Here is a 19882-nt window from a genome sequence, read left to right on the forward strand (position 1 = left end):
TGACGTACATCACATAGGTTACAAATCCATGTAGCGGGTTGGTGCACCCCTATAGTCATACTGCCTGCTCCATACGGGACACCAGGCGATTGGTTCAAGCATCTTCTGTCCATCTCCTTCCACGTGGGGATCTTCTTCTTCCATCATCAAGTACAAAGACTCTAAATGGATATTTGGTTACACAATTAATTATTTCATAGCTCTACAGTACACCTGGTACCAAGGACACGAGCCAGGCAGCTACTTTCGATGTTGTGATAACTTCTCAGAACTACATGAACCCCCGCTCCAATCACACAGCCCCCCCCCCCACAGTTTAAATGTATTACCTTCTCTCTGGCACCTCGAAGCACAAATCACATGCATTAATTGTGGGGGCAGCCTGCTCCTGCTCTCTGACCTTCCTGATCGATTGACTATGTTACAGTTTTATAGCCAGCGGTCTTAGCCTGGCTAGTGCACTCAAATGTTTGTGTTCTGGACTCGAGTGTCCCGGACCGCTATAACTTAAAGATCTGGACTGGTGAGGCCTAAAGCCCTCACCCCCCTTTTTGTGGGTTTGCTCCACAAAGATCCTTTCCGACCCTCTCTTGGCCTTGGAGGGCACCCTCCTTCTGGGTTTCCTGAACTAATGATAAGACACAATAAAGAACTGTGTGAGTTTTGGAAATTAACCTACTACAGGGTTGCCAGTGCTGCGAGCAGAAATCACACACACATCATTCTAACCCTCGGGCGGGATGGTAAGTGTACTGACATAGCTTTGGAACAAGGCCTCATTTTCAAGATGACATCTAACTTCTAAAATGGAGTTTCATCACACACTATTGAAATTCACTACATTTCCACTGCAGTCCAGTTTCTATGGGTGACAACTCTCCCGCCTCCACTCTCCTGTCATCCACCCCTGCTCCCCAACACTCTCTCACACGCTACCACCAGGTATGTCCTTTATCTCCAGCTCCTCCTCCTAAATGTCTTCTGCTAGCTTGTCTCATATCCACTAACTTGAAGGTACAGACTCTGACTGGTGTATCATCCATATCCCAGAATCTTTGCTGCTCCCTCCCACCAAAATCAGAAGAGTGTCGTGCTCTCACAAGCTGCCCTCAAGGAAATCAAGAGTCACATGCATTTGCCACTTGTAGTAACCCAATTGTTCTCCCTCTCACTGGTCCCCACTCCCTAAACTCCCTTCAGGTGGCATGCGCGTTGCCGTGCCACTTCAAATAACTGAATGGGTCACGCAGCGCTACAAATCAAACATTAAATGTAACTCTGACAGTAGCTGAGGAGTTCATTACCTCACCCTATCTTTATTTCTACTCACATCCACTCCAGTTTATTTTTCCTCCCCTATATTTTCTAATCCTGCATCTAGCAAAGATCTGCTGCCGGTCTAGAAGCTTCCAGCGCCTATAGAGGAGAGCCAACCACTTTTCTTCCTATAAGACATGTAGTTGAACTTAGGTGACTCAGTTTCTCTGAAGTGCGTGTTGGTTGAATCACCTGAAATGTGGGTGATTCGAGGTTCTAGTGGGAAAGTTGGTGAAATCCCACTGATAGCACTAAATTGTGTGGGCATCCTTTGCCATCCCTATCATTGTGCCTGCTTTGTCAGACTACAGTCCACCAGAAGCCTGGTTTATTTATGTATGTATTTATTTATTACACTTGTTGATAGCGCCCAAACCTGGAAGTATCACGGCGCTAGTTAAGATTTCAGTTCAGTCAATACAGTGTGAGAGATGGTACAAGTAGTTAGACATATTTGTTAAACAGTAGCGTTTTCAGCTTTTTTCAGAAGATTAGATAGGCAGGCTCTTCTTGGATACATGGGGGTAGTATTCAAGGCCAGTCAGCCATGGCTGTGACAGTTTAGCAATATTAAATATCCTGGTTGTATGACATATCTACTATTGAAAATGTACATTCTGAATGTTTTCTTTGGCATGTTCTGAACGCTCCTGGACACAGTCGATGTTTTAGATACACGTGATGGATGTCTTTCTTTCACGTAGAATCGTTTTGTTCTCTTACACACTCTAGGGCCGATTCATGGAACAAACGTGCGCCGAAAATCTACGCGCAAGTAGGCGCAAGCAGGCGCAAGCAGGCGCAAGCGGAAAAAAACAGAAGTCCCTGCGCGTGTTCACCGCGGGATGTGCGCCAAACCCGTGCATGGCGCACAAGTCACTGCAACATCGCGAAAGGCGTGCGCGACGGTCCGCGACGCGCACAGTGAAAGCGCACAACCTCAGCGCACACAGCAGAAAGTGGGCGGGACATGGGGCGTAACGCGCGGAATGGGGAACAACACGCGAAAATAAGGGCGTAACTGGGGATGCACTGCACGGAAGCAGAGGTAACGCCCACACGCACACGAACCACACGTATTCATGGAATGGAATAGGGCAAACCCACGCACAGCCAAAGCCGCGCACAAGCTGAAACACGTCCGCCACACGAAGGCAGGCGGTAGAGTCCCAGCGCATCAAAAAAGTGGCGCCGCGGGAAGTAAAATACGCGATTGAGCGGGGTACGTGTATTCCGGGTGTGCGCGGGAAGTTCCACACGCGATTGAGCGGGGTACGTGTATTTCGGGGGTGCGCGGGAAGTGACACACGCGAATGAGCGGGGTACGTGTATTACGGGGGTGCGCGGGAAGTTCCACACGCGATTTGGCCGGGTACGTGGATTCCAGGGGTGCGCGGGAAGTGACACACGCGATTGAGCGGGGTACGTGTATTTCGGGGGTGCGCGGGAAGTTCCACACGCGATTTGGCTGGGCACGTGGATTCCAGGGGTGCGCGGGAAGTCCCACACGCGATTTGGCCGGGTACGTGGATTCCAGGGGTGCGCGGGAAGTTCCACACGCGATTTGGCCGTGTACGTGGATTCCAGGGGTGCGCGGGAAGTTCCACACGCGATTGAGCGGGGTACGTGTATTTCGGGGGTGCACGGGAAGTGACACACGCGAATGAGCGGGGTACGTGTATTACGGGGGTGCGCGGGAAGTTCCACACACGATTTGGCCGGGTACGTGGATTCCAGGGGTGCGCGGGAAGTTCCACACGCGATTTGGCCGGGTACGTGGATTCCAGGGGTGTGCGGGAAGTTCCACACGCGATTTGGCCGTGTACGTGGATTCCAGGGGTGCGCGGGAAGTTCCACACGCGATTGAGCGGGGTACGTGTATTTCGGGGGTGCGCGGGAAGTGACACACGCGAATGAGCGGGGTACGTGTATTACGGGGGTGCGCGGGAAGTTCCACACGCGATTTGGCCGGGTACGTGGATTCCAGGGGTGCGCGGGAAGTTCCACACGCGATTTGGCCGGGTACGTGGATTCCAGGGGTGTGCGGGAAGTACCACACGCGATTTGGCCGTGTACGTGGATTCCAGGGGTGCGCGGGAAGTTCCACACGCGATTGAGCGGGGTACGTGTATTCCGGGGGTGCGCGGGGAGCAGCACACGTGAATTGCACGTGTGGGTCCTCCCAGGTGTACCCTCTACACCCTCCACGGCCCCTGCAGGTGGCTCACACCACAGGGGCCTACCCAGCACATGTCCTGCAGGCACCCCATCCACCATGGCCATGCCCACCAGCCAACCCACATATCAACTAGCACTACTGCCCACCAACGCATGTCCCCCTGCACCCCCAGCCACCAGGGGCAGCCTCCAGCAGGCCCCCACCCATGTCTCCCCCCACCCCCACCCCCCAGCAGTGCAGGGGCACCCTCCACCAGGCCCCCACTCATGTCCCCCTGCACCCCCACCCCCTAGCATCCAGGGGCACCCTCCACCAGGCCCCCACTCATGTCTCCCACCACCCCCACCCCCCAGCAGTGCAGGGGCACCCTCCACCAGGCCCCCACTCATGTCCCCCTGCACCCCCACCCCCTAGCATCCAGGGGCACCCTCCACCAGGCCCCCACTCATGTCTCCCACCACCCCCACCCCCCAGCATCCAGGGGCACCCTCCACCAGGCCCCCACTCATGTCTCCCACCACCCCCACCCCCCAGCATCCAGGGGCACCCTCCACCAGGCCCCCACTCATGTCCCCCTGCACCCCCACCCCCTAGCATCCAGGGGCACCCTCCACCAGGCCCCCACTCATGTCTCCCACCACCCCCAGCATCCAGGGGCACCCTCCACCAGGCCCCCACTCATGTCCCCCTGCACCCCCACCCCCTAGCATCCAGGGGCACCCTCCACCAGGCCCCCACTCATGTCTCCCCCCACCCCCACCCCCCAGCAGTGCAGGGGCAGCCTCAAACAGGCCCCCACTCATGTCCCCCTGCACCCCCACCCCCTAGCATCCAGGGGCACCCTCCAGCAGGCCCCCACCCATGTCCAACTCATGTTCCCCACCCAACATGTCATCACAGTCCAGATCCCTGGTCTCTATGGTCAGCCCCCAAATGCAAAACACCCACCCGAGTATTGCATCCACCCACTCATATTCTGCAATTACATCACAGAACACCAATTGCAAGTTCCAAAACAAACACATGTCCCTCACATACACCCAATGGGTGTCAGTGATTCTCAAAACACATAACATGAAATGCATGAAAACAATGAGACACCACACATTGAAGTGCAACAAATAAATAATGTATTAAAGGAAAGATGAATAGAAACAAAAATGAATAAACAGAAATGTGAATGGAAAAAAATGAAAAGAAGCATGTCCGTTCAAAATAAAAAAACAATTAAAGAATATAGAAATCCAAAGTAATGTAGTACAAAGTCAAAGTCCACCAAACAAAATCCAATGTGAAAAAAAAATTATAAGCCATTGATCCATGGATAATGTTAAAAAAGAAAGTATGTACAAGTCCACAACTATGTACAATCCAAGAAGCCAGGGTCCATCATCCCAACAAAATAAAGGAAACCTAACTAACTACACTAACTAATAAAAAAAACTATATACAAAAATGTGGCCAATGTCCAAAAGGTCCAAATGAAATAAAAACAAAAATGAAACTTAACACTACCTACATAACTATGTACAAGGGCAGCGGGCTAGTTCCACGGCTCACTTCTGGATGTGCCGGGCCAGGGCATCATCGAACTCCTCCTCAATGTCCCGGAGGCGGTCCTCCTCCATGGCCCCGAGGGTCCGCAGGGCCGTCGACGTGTCCACCTCCAAAGCCCTGCGGATTGCCTCGAGGCACTCGACCCGCCTCAGGGCCCTCTGCATGGAGTTCTCCGCCCTGACCATTGAGAGCCGTGCCTCTTCCGCCCGCTGCCGCTCCGCATCTATGGCGTGGCCCAACCGCTGCCACACGGAAGACACTTTTTGTCCTGGGTCCTCCTGCCCTCCGGCCGATGCCTGCCCCTCCGATGTCGAAGGCCCGAGCCTTCATGGCTCCCACCATGGTGCTGCTGCTGCTGTGCCTCTGCCCCTGCACTGCCTCCTGCTGCCTGCACATCCTCCGCCGGCTGGGGTGCAGTCGTTGACGTGGCCACCCCTGCTGGACGTCCGACTCCCGACTGTGGCAGGGATGCCTCCTCCACCAGCCTGGCCGCACCGTCAGAGGCAGCTCCACAGGGCACCCAGGTGACTGATGGGTGGGAAGATGGCACAGAGGACGACTGGCGCGTAGGGGGTCCAGCTGAGGAGGGGGTCGTGGCAAGCCCCATCAGACGGAGGAATCCGGCCTGGGTGACCTGTCCCAGCAGGCTGACGTGGTCAACGAGCCATTCGAGATGACCTGCAGTCTCTTCATGAAAAGACTGCAGGTCACCTCGCATGGCCCGTTGACGCAACGCCACTCCAGCCAGGACAGGCTCAACCCGGGCCTGGATAGCCACGTCCGCAGGCAGAGGAAGGCCAGTTGACGTCAGCTCATCCCCTGCCTGAAAACTGGTCTGGACATGGGCATCCCTGCTGGTGCAAGATGATGCAGGGACAGGATCAGGGACAGGATTGCACACAGGCACCTCCGCGGCGGCCTGTGCTGCCTCCTGTCCCTGGTCCTGCACTGCACCACTAGCACCAGTGGGATCCCCACCCCCAGACCCCGTCTCCGGTGCTTGCACGGCCTCCTCCTCCACCAAACCCCCCACCAACCTGGATGACTCTGTGCCATCTTCCCCCGTTGGGCCCTGTGGGGTCCCAGCTGCCCCTTCTGCTGCCGAGGAGTCCAACTGCAACCTCCGCCTCTTGGACCTCCCCCCGGCAGCTGCGGCCTGGGACGCGGCACCGGACTCCTCACTCCCCGACGAGATGACAACCTGGGAGGGGAGCCGGGCCTTGCGTCTCCGGCTGGCGGTGGGATCCCCGCCGCTGTGCTCCACAGCACCTTCTCCGCCCTCTTCATCAGTTGACGCTGCAGACAGGGAGAAACAAAACACAGGCATCAGGGCACTGTACAATGTACACATACACACATGACAGTTGTACATGAGTGGCATTGGCAAACCTCTGACATGTCATCACAATCCCCAACACACATGTCATTACAACTTGCACACACGAGCCATACCACAGCCATGTTGCAACTGCCAACACCATCCATACACATACAACAGCATCAGCAGCCAAAGGTGAGCCAGACATCACATGCAACACAGGAAGTGCACCACACATGTACACACACCACCACACTTGCATGCATGTGTACACCTCTGCTAAGTGTCGCAGTGTTCAGACGGGCATCCATGTCACATCTGCCCATCAGGCTTCCACATACCGCTGTCACATGCATCCATGTTGCATCACTGTTGCACCCTTGTCAAATACACACACATGCACATGTACACAGCGCTGATACAATCAGCTGAAAACAACATACATGCGTGACATCACGGACATGTCTACTCACATACACATTCATACAAACTTGTGTGCCCACACAACTGCATTTGGCATGCAAGCCCACACACACAGGCACCATCCATGTCTCACACATTACAGCCCTCGCATGTGTCAGCCCCACGGCCCTGTACACCCGCACCCATACTCGACCCCATACAAACAGATGTGCAACCTGCACACTACTGAACAATCACCACACGCACTGCTCACAATCAGGATGCATGTACACTCACCGCTCGACTCCAGACGGGTCTGCCTCTCAAGGACCTGGACGTGGAGCGCTGGGGATATGTGTTCCAGGACCCTCATCTGTTCTTCCGACAAGTGGCCCCGGCGCCCCTTGGCATCCGCTGCCTTCAAGAGGCGCCGGGCCTTGGTCAGGGTCCTGGACCTGAAGTCCTCCCAGCGCTTCTTGACATGTTGGAAGTCGCGGACTGCCACCCCCTCCGCGTTGATGGCAGTCACGATGTCAGTCCAGATCCGAGTCCGTCCTTCCTTGTCGGCGCGGCAACTTCCGAAGAGGGCATCATACTGCCCCAGGACTTGCTCCACCAGGACACCAACTTCGGTGGCACTGAAGCTGGTGCCCCTCTGTCTCTCTGGCCGGGGGTTGTCAGTGGTCACAGATGGAGTTTGCCCCGACATGACAACCCCAGAGGCAGGAGTGGGTGGGCAACTGGGTCCTGGGGCTGGGCTGTGGAGCGATGGAATCCCAGTCGGGAGTCTTTGGTTCCAGCAGGGGTGGTCACACCAACAGCACCCCTGGCTGATGTGCAGGCAGCAAATGGCAGGGCACATGGGCAGCAGGCAGTCAGGCAGCAGCAGATGGCAGGTGGGAGCGTGCTCGGGGCTCTGGGGGGCAGTAGTTCGGCCTTCTGGGCAGGAGCGTGGTCTTCCGTGTGCTTACGCGTGGCCAGCTTGATACGGAGTGATTTGGCACGTGAAAATTCTGCACGTCAGCGTGTAATTCGAGGAAAGGCCCTTAGCGCGTAAGCGCGTTTGCACGCATACGCATTTTCATTGGACCAAAGGCCCTCAGCGCGTGAGCGCGTCTGTGACGTGACGTGCGAGGGAGTATCCCTCATTGCACGTGATGACAGTACACACGTGGATCCCAACCAATCGCGTGTGAAAGTTCACGGGACCCCGGAACACACGTACCCCGGCCAATCGCGTGTGGAACTACCCGCGCACCCCGAAACACACGTACCCAGGCCAATCGCGTGTGGAACTACCCGCGCACCCCTGAAATACACGCGCCCAGGCTATTCGCGTGTGGAACTTCCCGCGCACCCCTGAAATACACGCGCCCAGGCTATTCGCGTGTGGAACTTCCCGCGCACCCCTGAAATACACGCGCCTAGGCTATTCGCGTGTGGAACTTCCCGCGCACCCCTGAAATACACGTACCCTGCTGAAATCGCGTGTGAAACTTCCCGCGAACCCCTGAAATACACGCGCCCAGGCTATTCGCGTGTGGAACTTGCAGCGCACCCCTGCAATACACGCGCGCAGGCTATTCGCGTGTGGAACTTCCCGCGCACCCCTGAAATACACGCGCCCAGGCTATTCGCGTGTGGAACTTCCCGCGCACCCCTGAAATACACGCGCCCAGGCTATTCGCGTGTGGAACTTCCCGCGCACCCCTGAAATACACGTACCCTGCTGAAATCGCGTGTGAAACTTCCCGCGAACCCCTGAAATACACGCGCCCAGGCTATTCGCGTGTGGAACTTCCCGCGCACCCCTGAAATACACGCGCCCAGGCTATTCGCGTGTGGAACTTCCCGCGCACCCCTGAAATACACGCGCCCAGGCTATTCGCGTGTGGAACTTCCCGCGCACCCCTGAAATACACGTACCCTGCTGAAATCGCGTGTGAAACTTCCCGCGAACCCCTGGAATACACGCGCCCAGGCTATTTGCGTGTGGAAATTCCCGCGAACCCCTGAAATACACGCGCCCAGGCTATTCGCGTGTGGAACTTCCCGCGCACCCCTGAAATACACGCGCCCAGGCTATTCGCGTGTGGAACTTCCCGCGCACCCCTGAAATACACGCGCCCAGGCTATTCGCGTGTGGAACTTCCCGCGCAACCCTGAAATACACGCGCCCAGGCTATTCGCGTGTGGAACTTCCCGCGCACCCCTGAAATACACGTACCCTGCTGAAATCGCGTGTGAAACTTCCCGCGAACCCCTGGAATACACGTAGCCCGCTTGCCGTGCTGGTACAGGGTTAGCGCAGCCCTTTGCGCTGGATTGGGGATTTTGATGGCTTTTCCCTGCGCGGAAGGCGTTCTTGGGGGCGTAACTGGCGCTGCTGCAAGGTCGCTGCGCCACTGTGCGCCACGGCTGGTTTTGGTGGCTGGAATCCATGAATACGCTGTGCGCGGAAATGTGTTTCGGCGCACGCGGCTGGCGCAGACTACCGCACGCGCACACTGTGCGCCAGCCGCGTCCGCCACTTGTGCGCCGAATTCTATGAATTGGCCCCTCTATGTTTAATCAGAATTGCAAAATTTCAATACGACTTTTACCTATTACAGTATGTGTTAATTCAGTTCTTAAATGAAACCATTTCTAACAGTGTTCCTTAAGGGAAACTGGAATGCAATGGCCGCTATCTGTTTCCCATTAGGAAGAAGGTGAACAACATTGTGGACTCCTGACCTTTTGAACTTAACTTTGAAAAACAGCTGCTGCCATTCTTGAAAGGAAATGGTTTGAGTTCCTAAGTAGCGTCTCTCACCATGACCAATTATGTAGGGCAGCTTTTGTGAATATGATAATGAACTAATGGTATGAAAGGTTTTGATTGAACAAGGCATCTGCTGTAAGGCGGAACCTGGGGTTCATTGGACAACACATAACTGTTTCAGCACTATATGTTTGTTTGATTGTTTATTTATTTATATAGCGAACCTCACCCAGGGGTATCTGGGCGCATTTGCAAATTAAATGTGTTGAATACAAGTTACTTAAGGAAACATATATAGTGCACAGATTACAGCAGAATTAACATAACATTTGCACACTAAAGAAAATTCCAGATGATTTTTTTTTAAAAGCATTGGAAAAGAAGGGCACTTTATAATGGTGGAATTTTCCTCGAGTTTTGAATTTGCTAGGAACAATAATGCATGAAGGTTTAGCGCACTTAAATTACATGAAACATTAGGAGCCGTCTCTCACCGATAAGGTTTAGGGTGAGGTCGTCAATGAGCCCAAACGCGAGTTTAGGAGCATTCTGTCGCCGACATTAATTCCAGGGTAGTTTGCAACTGATATTCAATAAAACTTTAGGTGCAGTGTGCAACTGACAAGTGAATGAGTTTTCTGCCACTGAATGTTCATGACGGTTTAGGCGTAGTCTGCTACTGGCACAAAATGTATGTTTAGGAATATTCTGACTACTATTCAGCCGTCTAAATCATGTGTCAAACGAAAGTAAAATAGCAGTCTCTGCATGATATTAAGGGGCCAATTCATGGAATAAATGTGCGCCGAAATTTGTGGTGCACTGTGTGCGCCAGCCGCGTGCGCCACTTCTGCGCTTGATTCCTTGAATTACCCCCTATATGTAAGTTTTGGCGTAGCGTGCCACTGGTCTTAAATGACCTTTAGGCGCTGTCTACACCTGAGACTGTATGAGGCTTTGAATTCAGTCTGACACTTATATATTAGGAGCGGTGTGCCACTGATGTTATATGCGGACCCTGCCATCACATGGAAGTCTATGGACAGTCTCTTAAATGTTACATGAAAGTTTGGGAGTAGTCAGCCACTTACATTAAACTTCAGTGCGTGAGCTGTCTGCCTCTCCACACTCCTCCCCCGTGGGCGTGGCACTTTGAACAAGCCCCTCTTTTCTGCTATGTCATTTGTATCCTTCTGCTGCCCTGCCTATTAAATGCAAACTGCACAGCCTGCTCTTTTATCATCAACTCACAGCTGTCCAGACCCCTGCAGAGCAAGGATGGCTTTGCCTTTCGCCACCAACATGAGGTTCAAATTCTCCTCTCTAGCCCTTTCTCTGCAGGTCATACTTATAATTTTGTTTGCTATATTTGTAAGTTATGACACCCCCCATCACGAGGACAGCCATGGCAACAGCACGCACCAGGAGGACGAATTTATTAAGCTGTACCCCTGTAAGTACATGATTATGTGTTTTCCTCATTTATATCTGAATGCTCTTAGTTGCATTAAGGCTGGTGGCCAAGCCCCCCTCCCACCCTCTCTACTTTTTTAAAATTATTTTTCAGTGTCACATATGTTACATGTTCTGCATGTGTCCCATCGTTGGCAGAGCCAATGAACACAGTCTGTGGTTCAAACGACCCTGTGTGGCTATATTGCCAACGTGTAACTCAGACACAGTGACTGAAACGTGACTAAAAGTTTTCAAATCCAAGTTCCTCGCAGCATAGGTTTAGATAATTAATTGTAAAAGGGCACCATGCACAACAGATTCAAATGAACAGAGGGCTTTGATTGGGAGCGTACCACAATCCTTCACAGAACGGGGAGTCTCGGGAGGCGCCAAGGGAAGTCCTTTCTGGGGGACGCGTTATTTTCGCCCTGGCTCTCAGACCTGCCAGTGCTTTGCTAGGGTTCGCTTGTTTTCCTTGAGTGTGGTTATCTGAGGCGAGACGCGTGTCCCGCCGTTCAGAGTGAGCTCTTATCGCAGCCGTCAAGAGACGGCGCAGAAGTTAGCGCCTTGTCCCTGCATCCTGCTGGCACGCCATGCATGGCATCCGTTATTTGATTTTCACGTGTTGCTTTTACTGTAAATGTTCGAAATGAGAATGGGACTAATGACTAGCTGCAGTGACTCGTCTTGGCGGGCTCAACAACTCAACCCCTTATCAAGAGCTGTGGAAAACAGAAGCAACTCTGTGACGAGCGCAGTGTGTTGGGTGTCTGTGGGGAGTGGAAGGGGGGACGGATGCAGAAAAAACAGCAGGCAGCATTTCGTTTTAAAGAAATGGGACATAGGGTTGAACACGTGCCACCCTATTTCATGCATTTTGTTGCTTAGCAAGCAATTTTGTGCAGGGAAAACATCGCCTGTCTGCAATCGTTCAATGTGTTTTTCTCTAAGCTAACACAGTTGCTTATTTAAAATTCTGCTTAAAGTATTCCATTATGTCATTGATTTATCAATGAAGAACTGTGAAAAGATACCAGGGTGTTGTTGGGTGTTGTTGGATGTCTGTACTATGTCGGTATGGTTTATTGGTTGGTTTAATATAGTTTTTATATGAATTTGCTTTGTGCTGGAATTCTATTGCTTTGATGGGCTTAGAAGTATACTGGCATTCCTTTACTGTGATGTTGATGGTGTGTGATTTCGTTCAGTAATGTTGAGGAGATTATGTTTAGCTGGGTTCTGTGAAGGTCTCTAAGCGAAGCTTGTCCTCCACCTTAAATTGGCTTATTTTTTTGTTGGATCTTCTCTTGATTTTCTCATTACTGAGTGCTAGATAGAGGGACAATGGCCTTAGCGGGTCCCTTCCTTAACGCCTGGTCTGACCTGGCGTTATGGACGGGACCGATTAAGGGACCTGGGCGCAAATAACGGGCTTGACATACGCCAGCCCGTTATTTGCACCCTCCCCATTCCCATTTGAGCCCTATGGGGGCTCAAATGGGAATGGGGAATGGTTTGGTGAATGGGGACTTATCGGTCCCGCTAAGGTCTGACTAGACCGGTAAGTCCCCATTGCACCATACCGGACACGGTACCGTTATTGGTGGCAGTCATGGCGCAAATAGCGCCATGACTCCACCACACTCAGAATGAGGGCCAATGTCTGTTTCTATACAATGGTAGCACCAATAGATGGAGTCAAAAGAGATGCACCGTGGGGAAGCCAACTTTGGTGGTCTGTATGAGTTGCTGGAATATGTGGGCTATGGTATATTTTGATGCTTTTTGAGGGTTTTTCAAAGGAAGGCTTTGTCCTAAGTGTTAACGCTCTTGTTTGCATTCAGAACAAGTGTGGTGTATGTACACCTTCAAATAGGTTCTGGTATTTATTTATACATTTTCAGATGAAGCACGACTTGCACAGCCCTATGCAATCTTTATGCCAAGACAATTAACCATGCGTAAAAGACAGGGCCTACACCATATGCATCACATACTCTAACATACTAAGAAAGTAGCAGTAGATTGTTGAAGATGGCATAGTGGCTTGGGCCCTGAAGGCCTTCATATTTTCTTTGGTTGCAACGCAGGATATGAAGTGGTTCTTGTGAGTTTGATTGGTTTTGTCTATTACTAGTTTTCAATGGAGGATTTCATGGTGTGTTGATAGGCTACTGTGAACCTGAGGGGTACTCTTTGCCGATAAGCGTGTCAACTTTTGGGATCTGTGTGCAACTGATAGCTATGAGTCTGAACACCACAGGGCAGACTTAGTCCTATATACTAAGAGATTGCTGAATGAAATGCCAATATATTGGGTAGTAATAGAACTCGCTATTATACCACTTACAAGCAGCAGACATGTCTAATTAATGTGAGGATACCAATTGGATAGCATGACGACGCCCCTCATCCCCAACCCACGGTTCCAAGCAAGAAAATGACAGATGTTCCATTGTCCAACTATCCACTAACAGCCATTTATGCTGAGGGAAAGCAGGCCGTTGTTAATATCGCAGGCACTATCTGGGTTAGTTGGTCTGCTTTCTGTTAAATCAGTTTTGCTAGCTTTGAGCATGATCAGGCCTAGTAAAACCATGAGATGTTGATGAGTTAAGGCCACAGGTACCCAGCTCCTTTGTGCCTGTATGTTTCTAAGTGGCTTCTACTAGTCATACGATGTGTCTCTGTGTACCCACAAGGGTGATTTCAGGTGTCATTTATCGTAGAGTTCCACCAGGTGCCGGTCTGGTATGGGGGAGCGTGTTAATGGTAGGGGATGGATGTCTTTTAGAGGGGGGAAGAGAAAGTTCTCTTTGACACCACTGTAATTAGTGAAGTTACGAAGGTGATAGCAAGAATTAGAATGCATTGTCCTAAAAGGTATATGTACCTGGTGACATGAGGAAGAGGAATAAGCGATTGGAAAAGAACGTAAATGAGTCCCAGGGTATTTATGAGATGTCTCGTGAGGATAGCTCAGGGGCAACGTGCTTGCCTTGGAAGCAAGATGGCGCAGAGCAACACATGTTCAATCCCTGGGTCTGTGCTTAGAAACCTCTGGATCTTAAGCGCGTTACAAATAACCAATTACAGTCAGATATTCCTGGTTGTCCCTGGATTTCTTCTTACTGTATGATGATGCTTGGGGGTGGAGGTTTGGACATTTTGCAGTTTCCTTGTCCTCACCTGCTGAGTGATCCTGGATGTATCTTCATGTCCCATGCCTCTGGCTAATGTGTTAGACTAAGATTGTAGAGTTTGGCCAATGCTCCGGCAGACTATGATGCCGTGGTAGAATAGCTGACTCTAGCTGGCCTTGGCAATGCTCATGCCTGCACTGTTTTACTTAAAGAGAGATCCTATAGTTTTAAATCTAGAGTTGGGAATGTGGATTATACCAACCTGATTTGATTTGTCCCTTAAGGCAGAACTTCATCACAATGTGTACATTGTAGTCAGTTGAACGGCCAGGTTTTAAGGGATGTTTGGAAATTAAGGTGGTCTTACATTGTGAGGAGTCCCTGGTATATGCTTTTCCACTGGCCCCTACATGGAGTTTACATTTGAAGCATGAGTCTCTTACTTGAACCTCATGGTGATTGAAGCATTCCGACAGGTGTGTGTTCGATACATTCCTTTACGGCGCCGGCGCATTCTGGCTACCTACTGGTGGAATCATGGTCATGAAAGCATACGTTTCTGAACTGGAATCTGCATTTCGCTGGTAGCCGGAGGTGTTCCAGAGTCCCATAGCGATGGGCTCCAATCTTTCCAACCTTAGGAGGATCTGTCTGTGGGAGAACAATCCCCAAGCACCAAAATGTGCCTCACATTAATGAATTCTAGGTTTTGATTTTTCATGATCAACTGTTCGAATAGTACTATATCTGTGAGCGCTATTTGGACATATTGTTTGTTTCTCACATGAAACAGCTTCTTCATCCTCACATATCACCAATATTTTGCCCCAAAATATCCAAAGATGTGGTTTATATAGCTGTATAAAGCGCTGCCTAATGTTGAGCCACTAGGTGGCTTCTTTTTTTATTCAAACGGGGTCCTCGTGCCTGCACATGCACGCTCTTTCCCCGCATGCATTGGTTTCATGGGCTGAACGTAGGATTATATGTGCTCATGCTTGTGTCCTTGCCAGAGCATTGTTGGACCAGATCTTAGAGCCCACACCTGGGATGAGAACTGCCACAAGATGATGCATTCCACATAATACATTACAACAATACTCTGTGCAGTAGAACAACTATTTGATTTTTCTTTTCATCCCAATTATTTTTTGGGAGATGATTGGCCAGGATTTTGCAATTTGGAACTTGCAGAGCTTGCCGACGCTTGACTCCTCCTATAGCCATTTAAGCTGACCCCCTGTAGCCATTTAAGCTGATCCCCCTATAGCCATTTATGCTGAAACCCCTATAGCCATTTAAGCTGATCCCCCTATAGCCATTTATGCTGAAACCCCTATAGCCATATAAGCTGATAGGCATCTGGTATAATGACGACTACTTGCCAGTGCTTCTTTCTCTTATTTCTTCTATAATAACATCACCCTCAGTAAGACTTGCTGATCATCATGCCCACCTGCCATGACGGTTGAATCCAAAGGCACCTATGTAACCACCATGCCACTGTGTACTTTTTATGGGTACACCAGCACCATGCATTCCTCCTTGCTCTCAGCTGTCCAAGCTGCAGCCCGTGGTAGCACACTTCTTGTGCCTGCATGGCATGGTACCAAGAAAGACGCGCACAGAAGCCCATTTTTCAACTCCCAATTCAGAGCCATTATGGCTGAGGTCTAGCAGGGTCTTATTAGCATCTCAAACACTCTCTGAGTGAGAGGGTCTGCATTCCGTTCAAACCTTTTGTGAATTTACAACAGTGGCAGCAGTTGTTAAAAATAACCCTTAATTGGTTAGACAACATCCCTGACTCTTACTCTGGGCATTAAGCTTCTGTTCTTTGTCCACCCAGGTTCATTGGTGAATACACTACTCCAATGAATGGGTTCTTGAGGATGGAAAGCTTGAATTATTGAATGATTGCCCTCCATTACTACCTCTGTACAACATATATGCCTCCTACTTTTAATGTCTCTCCAGCATTACTTATACAGCACAACAGCATTGCCCCGCCCAACCTCCCGATTGGCTGAAAGTATTCTTTACATTGCTAATGTCATTTAATGTAATTTATGTGGTGCTGACAAATTCAAATTGGAGAACTGTAAATAACGCATCAAAACAGTAGAATGCGTGTTCTCTCTCTGTCACTGTGAATGTTGGGGTTTAGTCGTAGAAAGCAACATCTTGGAGTAGACAGCAAGAACCCTAGGCTCACACAATCCATGGAACATAGAGTTAAAAAAGTAGCATCCTCCTCTCCCAGTCTCGAGTTCCACTAAAGGAGCCCCCACCACTGTGGCCCTCCCCAGTAAAACTACTAGTGAAGAACTATGCAAATGTTGTCTAAGCTCTCTCTGTTCACAGTGAGAGGCTATGGCTGCCGCATATCATGATGTGGACAGCTCAGGGCAAGGTCTGTGTTATTGCACCCAATCTGAAGACAAGTACATCATGTCCCATCAGGAGTAAGTAACATTACAGGAACATGCCAGAGCATAGGCGGAAAAGCAGTGCATGATTGGACAAAAGCCCAATGCCGCATCAGTGTTTGGCACGAGTCTGCTCTTTCACACAGAAGGGACATTTGTGACCGGCTTTCCTTTCCCCATCTAGGGTGGGGGGTTGCTAAGGCAGGCATTCCATGTGCATTACAGTGGAGAAATGTAAAAGATAATATGATAGATTATATTTCCTATGTAGTGTATTGAGTACCTTGCAGAAGCCCAAGCTAAATGCTGCAGCATGACCCCAAGTAGCCCAGTAGACACCTGAACGCAATGACAAGAGGAACAGCACTGGATGGAACAGTGTATTCTCTGACAGACACATATGCAAGGGACAGCCCACAACACTTAACACTTTTTAGAAAAGGACATTGCAGTGAATCAAAAAGAACTTTGTGCATTTTGTACTCATCACCTGTGCTAGAAAACACACAATAACGCTTCTGAAATGTGACCTCGGGGCCACCTCATTAATGTAGTTACATAGTGATGTATTTGGGTTACCCATAGGTGGCAACACTACTTCCCTATAGGTCATGCCATGGGCGCAGTATGCCATCATTATGGCCATTTCCAGACATAATGGTGACAACATTGTATTGCTCCACTCACAATGCATAGCATTATTTCATATAATATTTCTATTGGTTGGGAAACTGATGAGGAAGGGCTCCAGCCTTCTTTTGCAGATGGAGTGTGCCTAGTCACTAGACGTATTACTCTTCCTCTGCACGAAAGAGCTTTCGCCAAGTAGAGAGAGAGCAGTATGCTGAATCTAAGAGAGCAATGGGGAGATACTGCTCTTTTCTTACCCAAAAGGGCCATTCAGAGGGGTTGATTTTCAATATCTGGAGAAGAGATGCAGTAGATGTGCCTTGGCTGTCCAGAATAGGTTTATTGTGCAGCTGCTTCACTCATGACCTTGCCAGACTCTACCTTCAGAAATGTAACCATCCCTGAAGTCCCATCAATCATAATGCATATAAAACCATCACAATGCAAAGGGGACATCTGTGCAGCAAGCATAATCAAAGACTGTGCTGCAGCACTAGCCCCCTTCATCACAGCCTTCAATAATGCCTCGTTCACATCTGGCACACTTCCATCTTCCCTTAAAGAAGCTTGCGTCCGGCCACTGCTAAAAAAGCCCACACTGGACCCTGACTCCCCAAACAATTACAGGCCCATCACCATGGTGCCATTCTTGTTGAAAATCCTGGACAAAGATGCATATCTGCAGATCCAATCCTACCTCGAGTTGCACAATATACTGGGAAAGAGGCAAAATGGCTTTCACTCCCGGCATGGCACTGAGTCAGCCGTGCTCGACTTAAAAAGCAACTACTAGGAAACATGGACAAGGGCAAATCAGCGCTCCTCCTGCTCCTTGACCTATCTGCAGCGTTCGACCTGGTTGACCACAAGATCCTAGGGAAACACCTCACAGACTCTGCACACTTCTCCCATGAGGCCACCACCTGGATAACATCCTTTCTCGAGGGCCGAGCCATGAGGGTCTTCTCAGACCAGGCATCAGCCGCTCCGTCCCCTATTGGCTGTGGCGTTCCACAAGGCTTATGTACCTCCCCCACACTCTACAACCTTTTCACCTTACAACTGTTCAATGACCTAGAAGAATTCGGCATAACGTTCACCAATTACGTTGATGGTACACAAAGTCTTCTCTCTCTTACTGGTGACTACGCACATGACCTCACAGCACTACAAAACATATGTGCCATCATCTATGCCTGGATTGCAGCAAATGGCCTTTGTCTCAATGGAGACAAAACCAAAATCTTACTGGTTGGCCCCAAGGAGTCCCTAAGAAAACTAGACAAGAACTATTGCAGTTTCAAAATAGAGAACACTGTAGTCACAGTCTCGACTGCTGTAAAAAACTCTTGGAGTCTTCCTGGACTCAACCCTTTCTATGGATAGACAAGTCAGCTATAACTCCTTCTCAGCAGCACTCACAACGAAAATTATCAATGCAGTAAAACCCTACCTCTCAGCCAGAAATTGTCTCAACATTGCTAGAGCAACTATAGGTGCAAAACTAGACTATTGAAATGTCCTCCTACTCTGCACATCCACCAAAAACATCAACAGATTACAGATCCACTCCAGCTCCTTCCTGATCCTGTCCTAATTGGGTTTCTCTTAATAAAGGTACTTATGCCAACCTTATCTGCTGCCTCCAGGACTTGAGTCTTGTGAGTCTTGATGGTATGTCTACAAGAAACAGTGACACTTTGTTGGCAATACCAATTCTGAGCACGTGGACCATGGAATAATATGTATATTTCATAGAGTCTGCCATTCTAAGGAACATATTTAAGGTGGGCAGTGAAAAGCGTAAATTGGGAGATTTATTTTCTGATTTAGAATACACATGAATGGTTCGATTTTCAAAGACTTTACAATTAGGATGTACTTTAATGATTAAACCTTTTAAAAAGATCTGTTGCTGCTCTTAGTGTTACAATGTTATGTTTAGTGGATTAGCATACATTTGGAGAGCTCCAGAGAGGGCATGGGAACTCGTCTAAGGAAATAAGAAGGGAATAATATTCTGATTTTGAGGTCGTAATCGAATGCCTTCATGCTGATTTTAATTGTGTAAGATCATCACCATTTTTAGGTCTACCCATTTTTTTTTCAAGGGTGCAAATGGTACATTTGTTTTCATGTCGGTTTTGATATACCAAGCATTGTCTGCCTTTAGTGTAACCTTCTGAGATTAAACAAGAATCACGCTAATGAAAAATATGGAGAACATCTCGTGATAACTTTCATCCTAAGTTCTTGTTGAAAGAGATAGTGCAAAACACAGAACAGTTTCCACAAGTTTTTCAGAGGGAAAAACACAGTAATGACGAAAACGGATTACTTCCCTTTTTTGTTGGCCCTGATAAAAAGTAACTGAAAAAGAAAATATATATAGTATAGAAAAAATATATCAGTAGGTCTAACTGGAAGGGGGAATGACACTGCAGTATTAAGGGATTGGCAATGATTAAATTCAATAAATTATAACCAACATGCACGGGAAAGGAAATGCACTGCACTAATCCTCAAAGTATTGTAACTTGTGTAATTGGTTATTTATAATACACTTAATACCCAGAGGTTCGCGCAGAACTGGGGCTCGAACCTCTGTTCTTCCACATCGTCTTACTTCCAAGATAAGCGTGTTGCCCCTGCGCTTTCCTCCCGAGACTTCAGAAAGTGATATTAATG

The 19882-nt window shown here is 49.5% G+C and overlaps 1 protein-coding gene across 1 annotated transcript in view; it reads left to right on the forward strand.

The window, feature by feature from the left end:
- The first annotated feature begins 10752 nt into the window (after positions 1-10752).
- RHAG (Rh associated glycoprotein) overlaps positions 10753-19882 on the forward strand; it is a 196304-nt gene continuing 187174 nt past the window's right edge. The window contains exon 1 of the mRNA XM_069605769.1: positions 10753-10990. Coding sequence (XP_069461870.1) covers positions 10816-10990 — 175 coding nt within the window. The 5' untranslated portion in view covers positions 10753-10815. The remainder of the gene's footprint in view (positions 10991-19882) is intronic.

The sequence above is a fragment of the Ambystoma mexicanum genome, chromosome 4p, assembly GCF_040938575.1.
Source record: "Ambystoma mexicanum isolate Mex_15411 chromosome 4p, UKY_AmexF1_1, whole genome shotgun sequence".
NCBI classification, from domain to species: Eukaryota; Metazoa; Chordata; class Amphibia; order Caudata; family Ambystomatidae; genus Ambystoma; species Ambystoma mexicanum.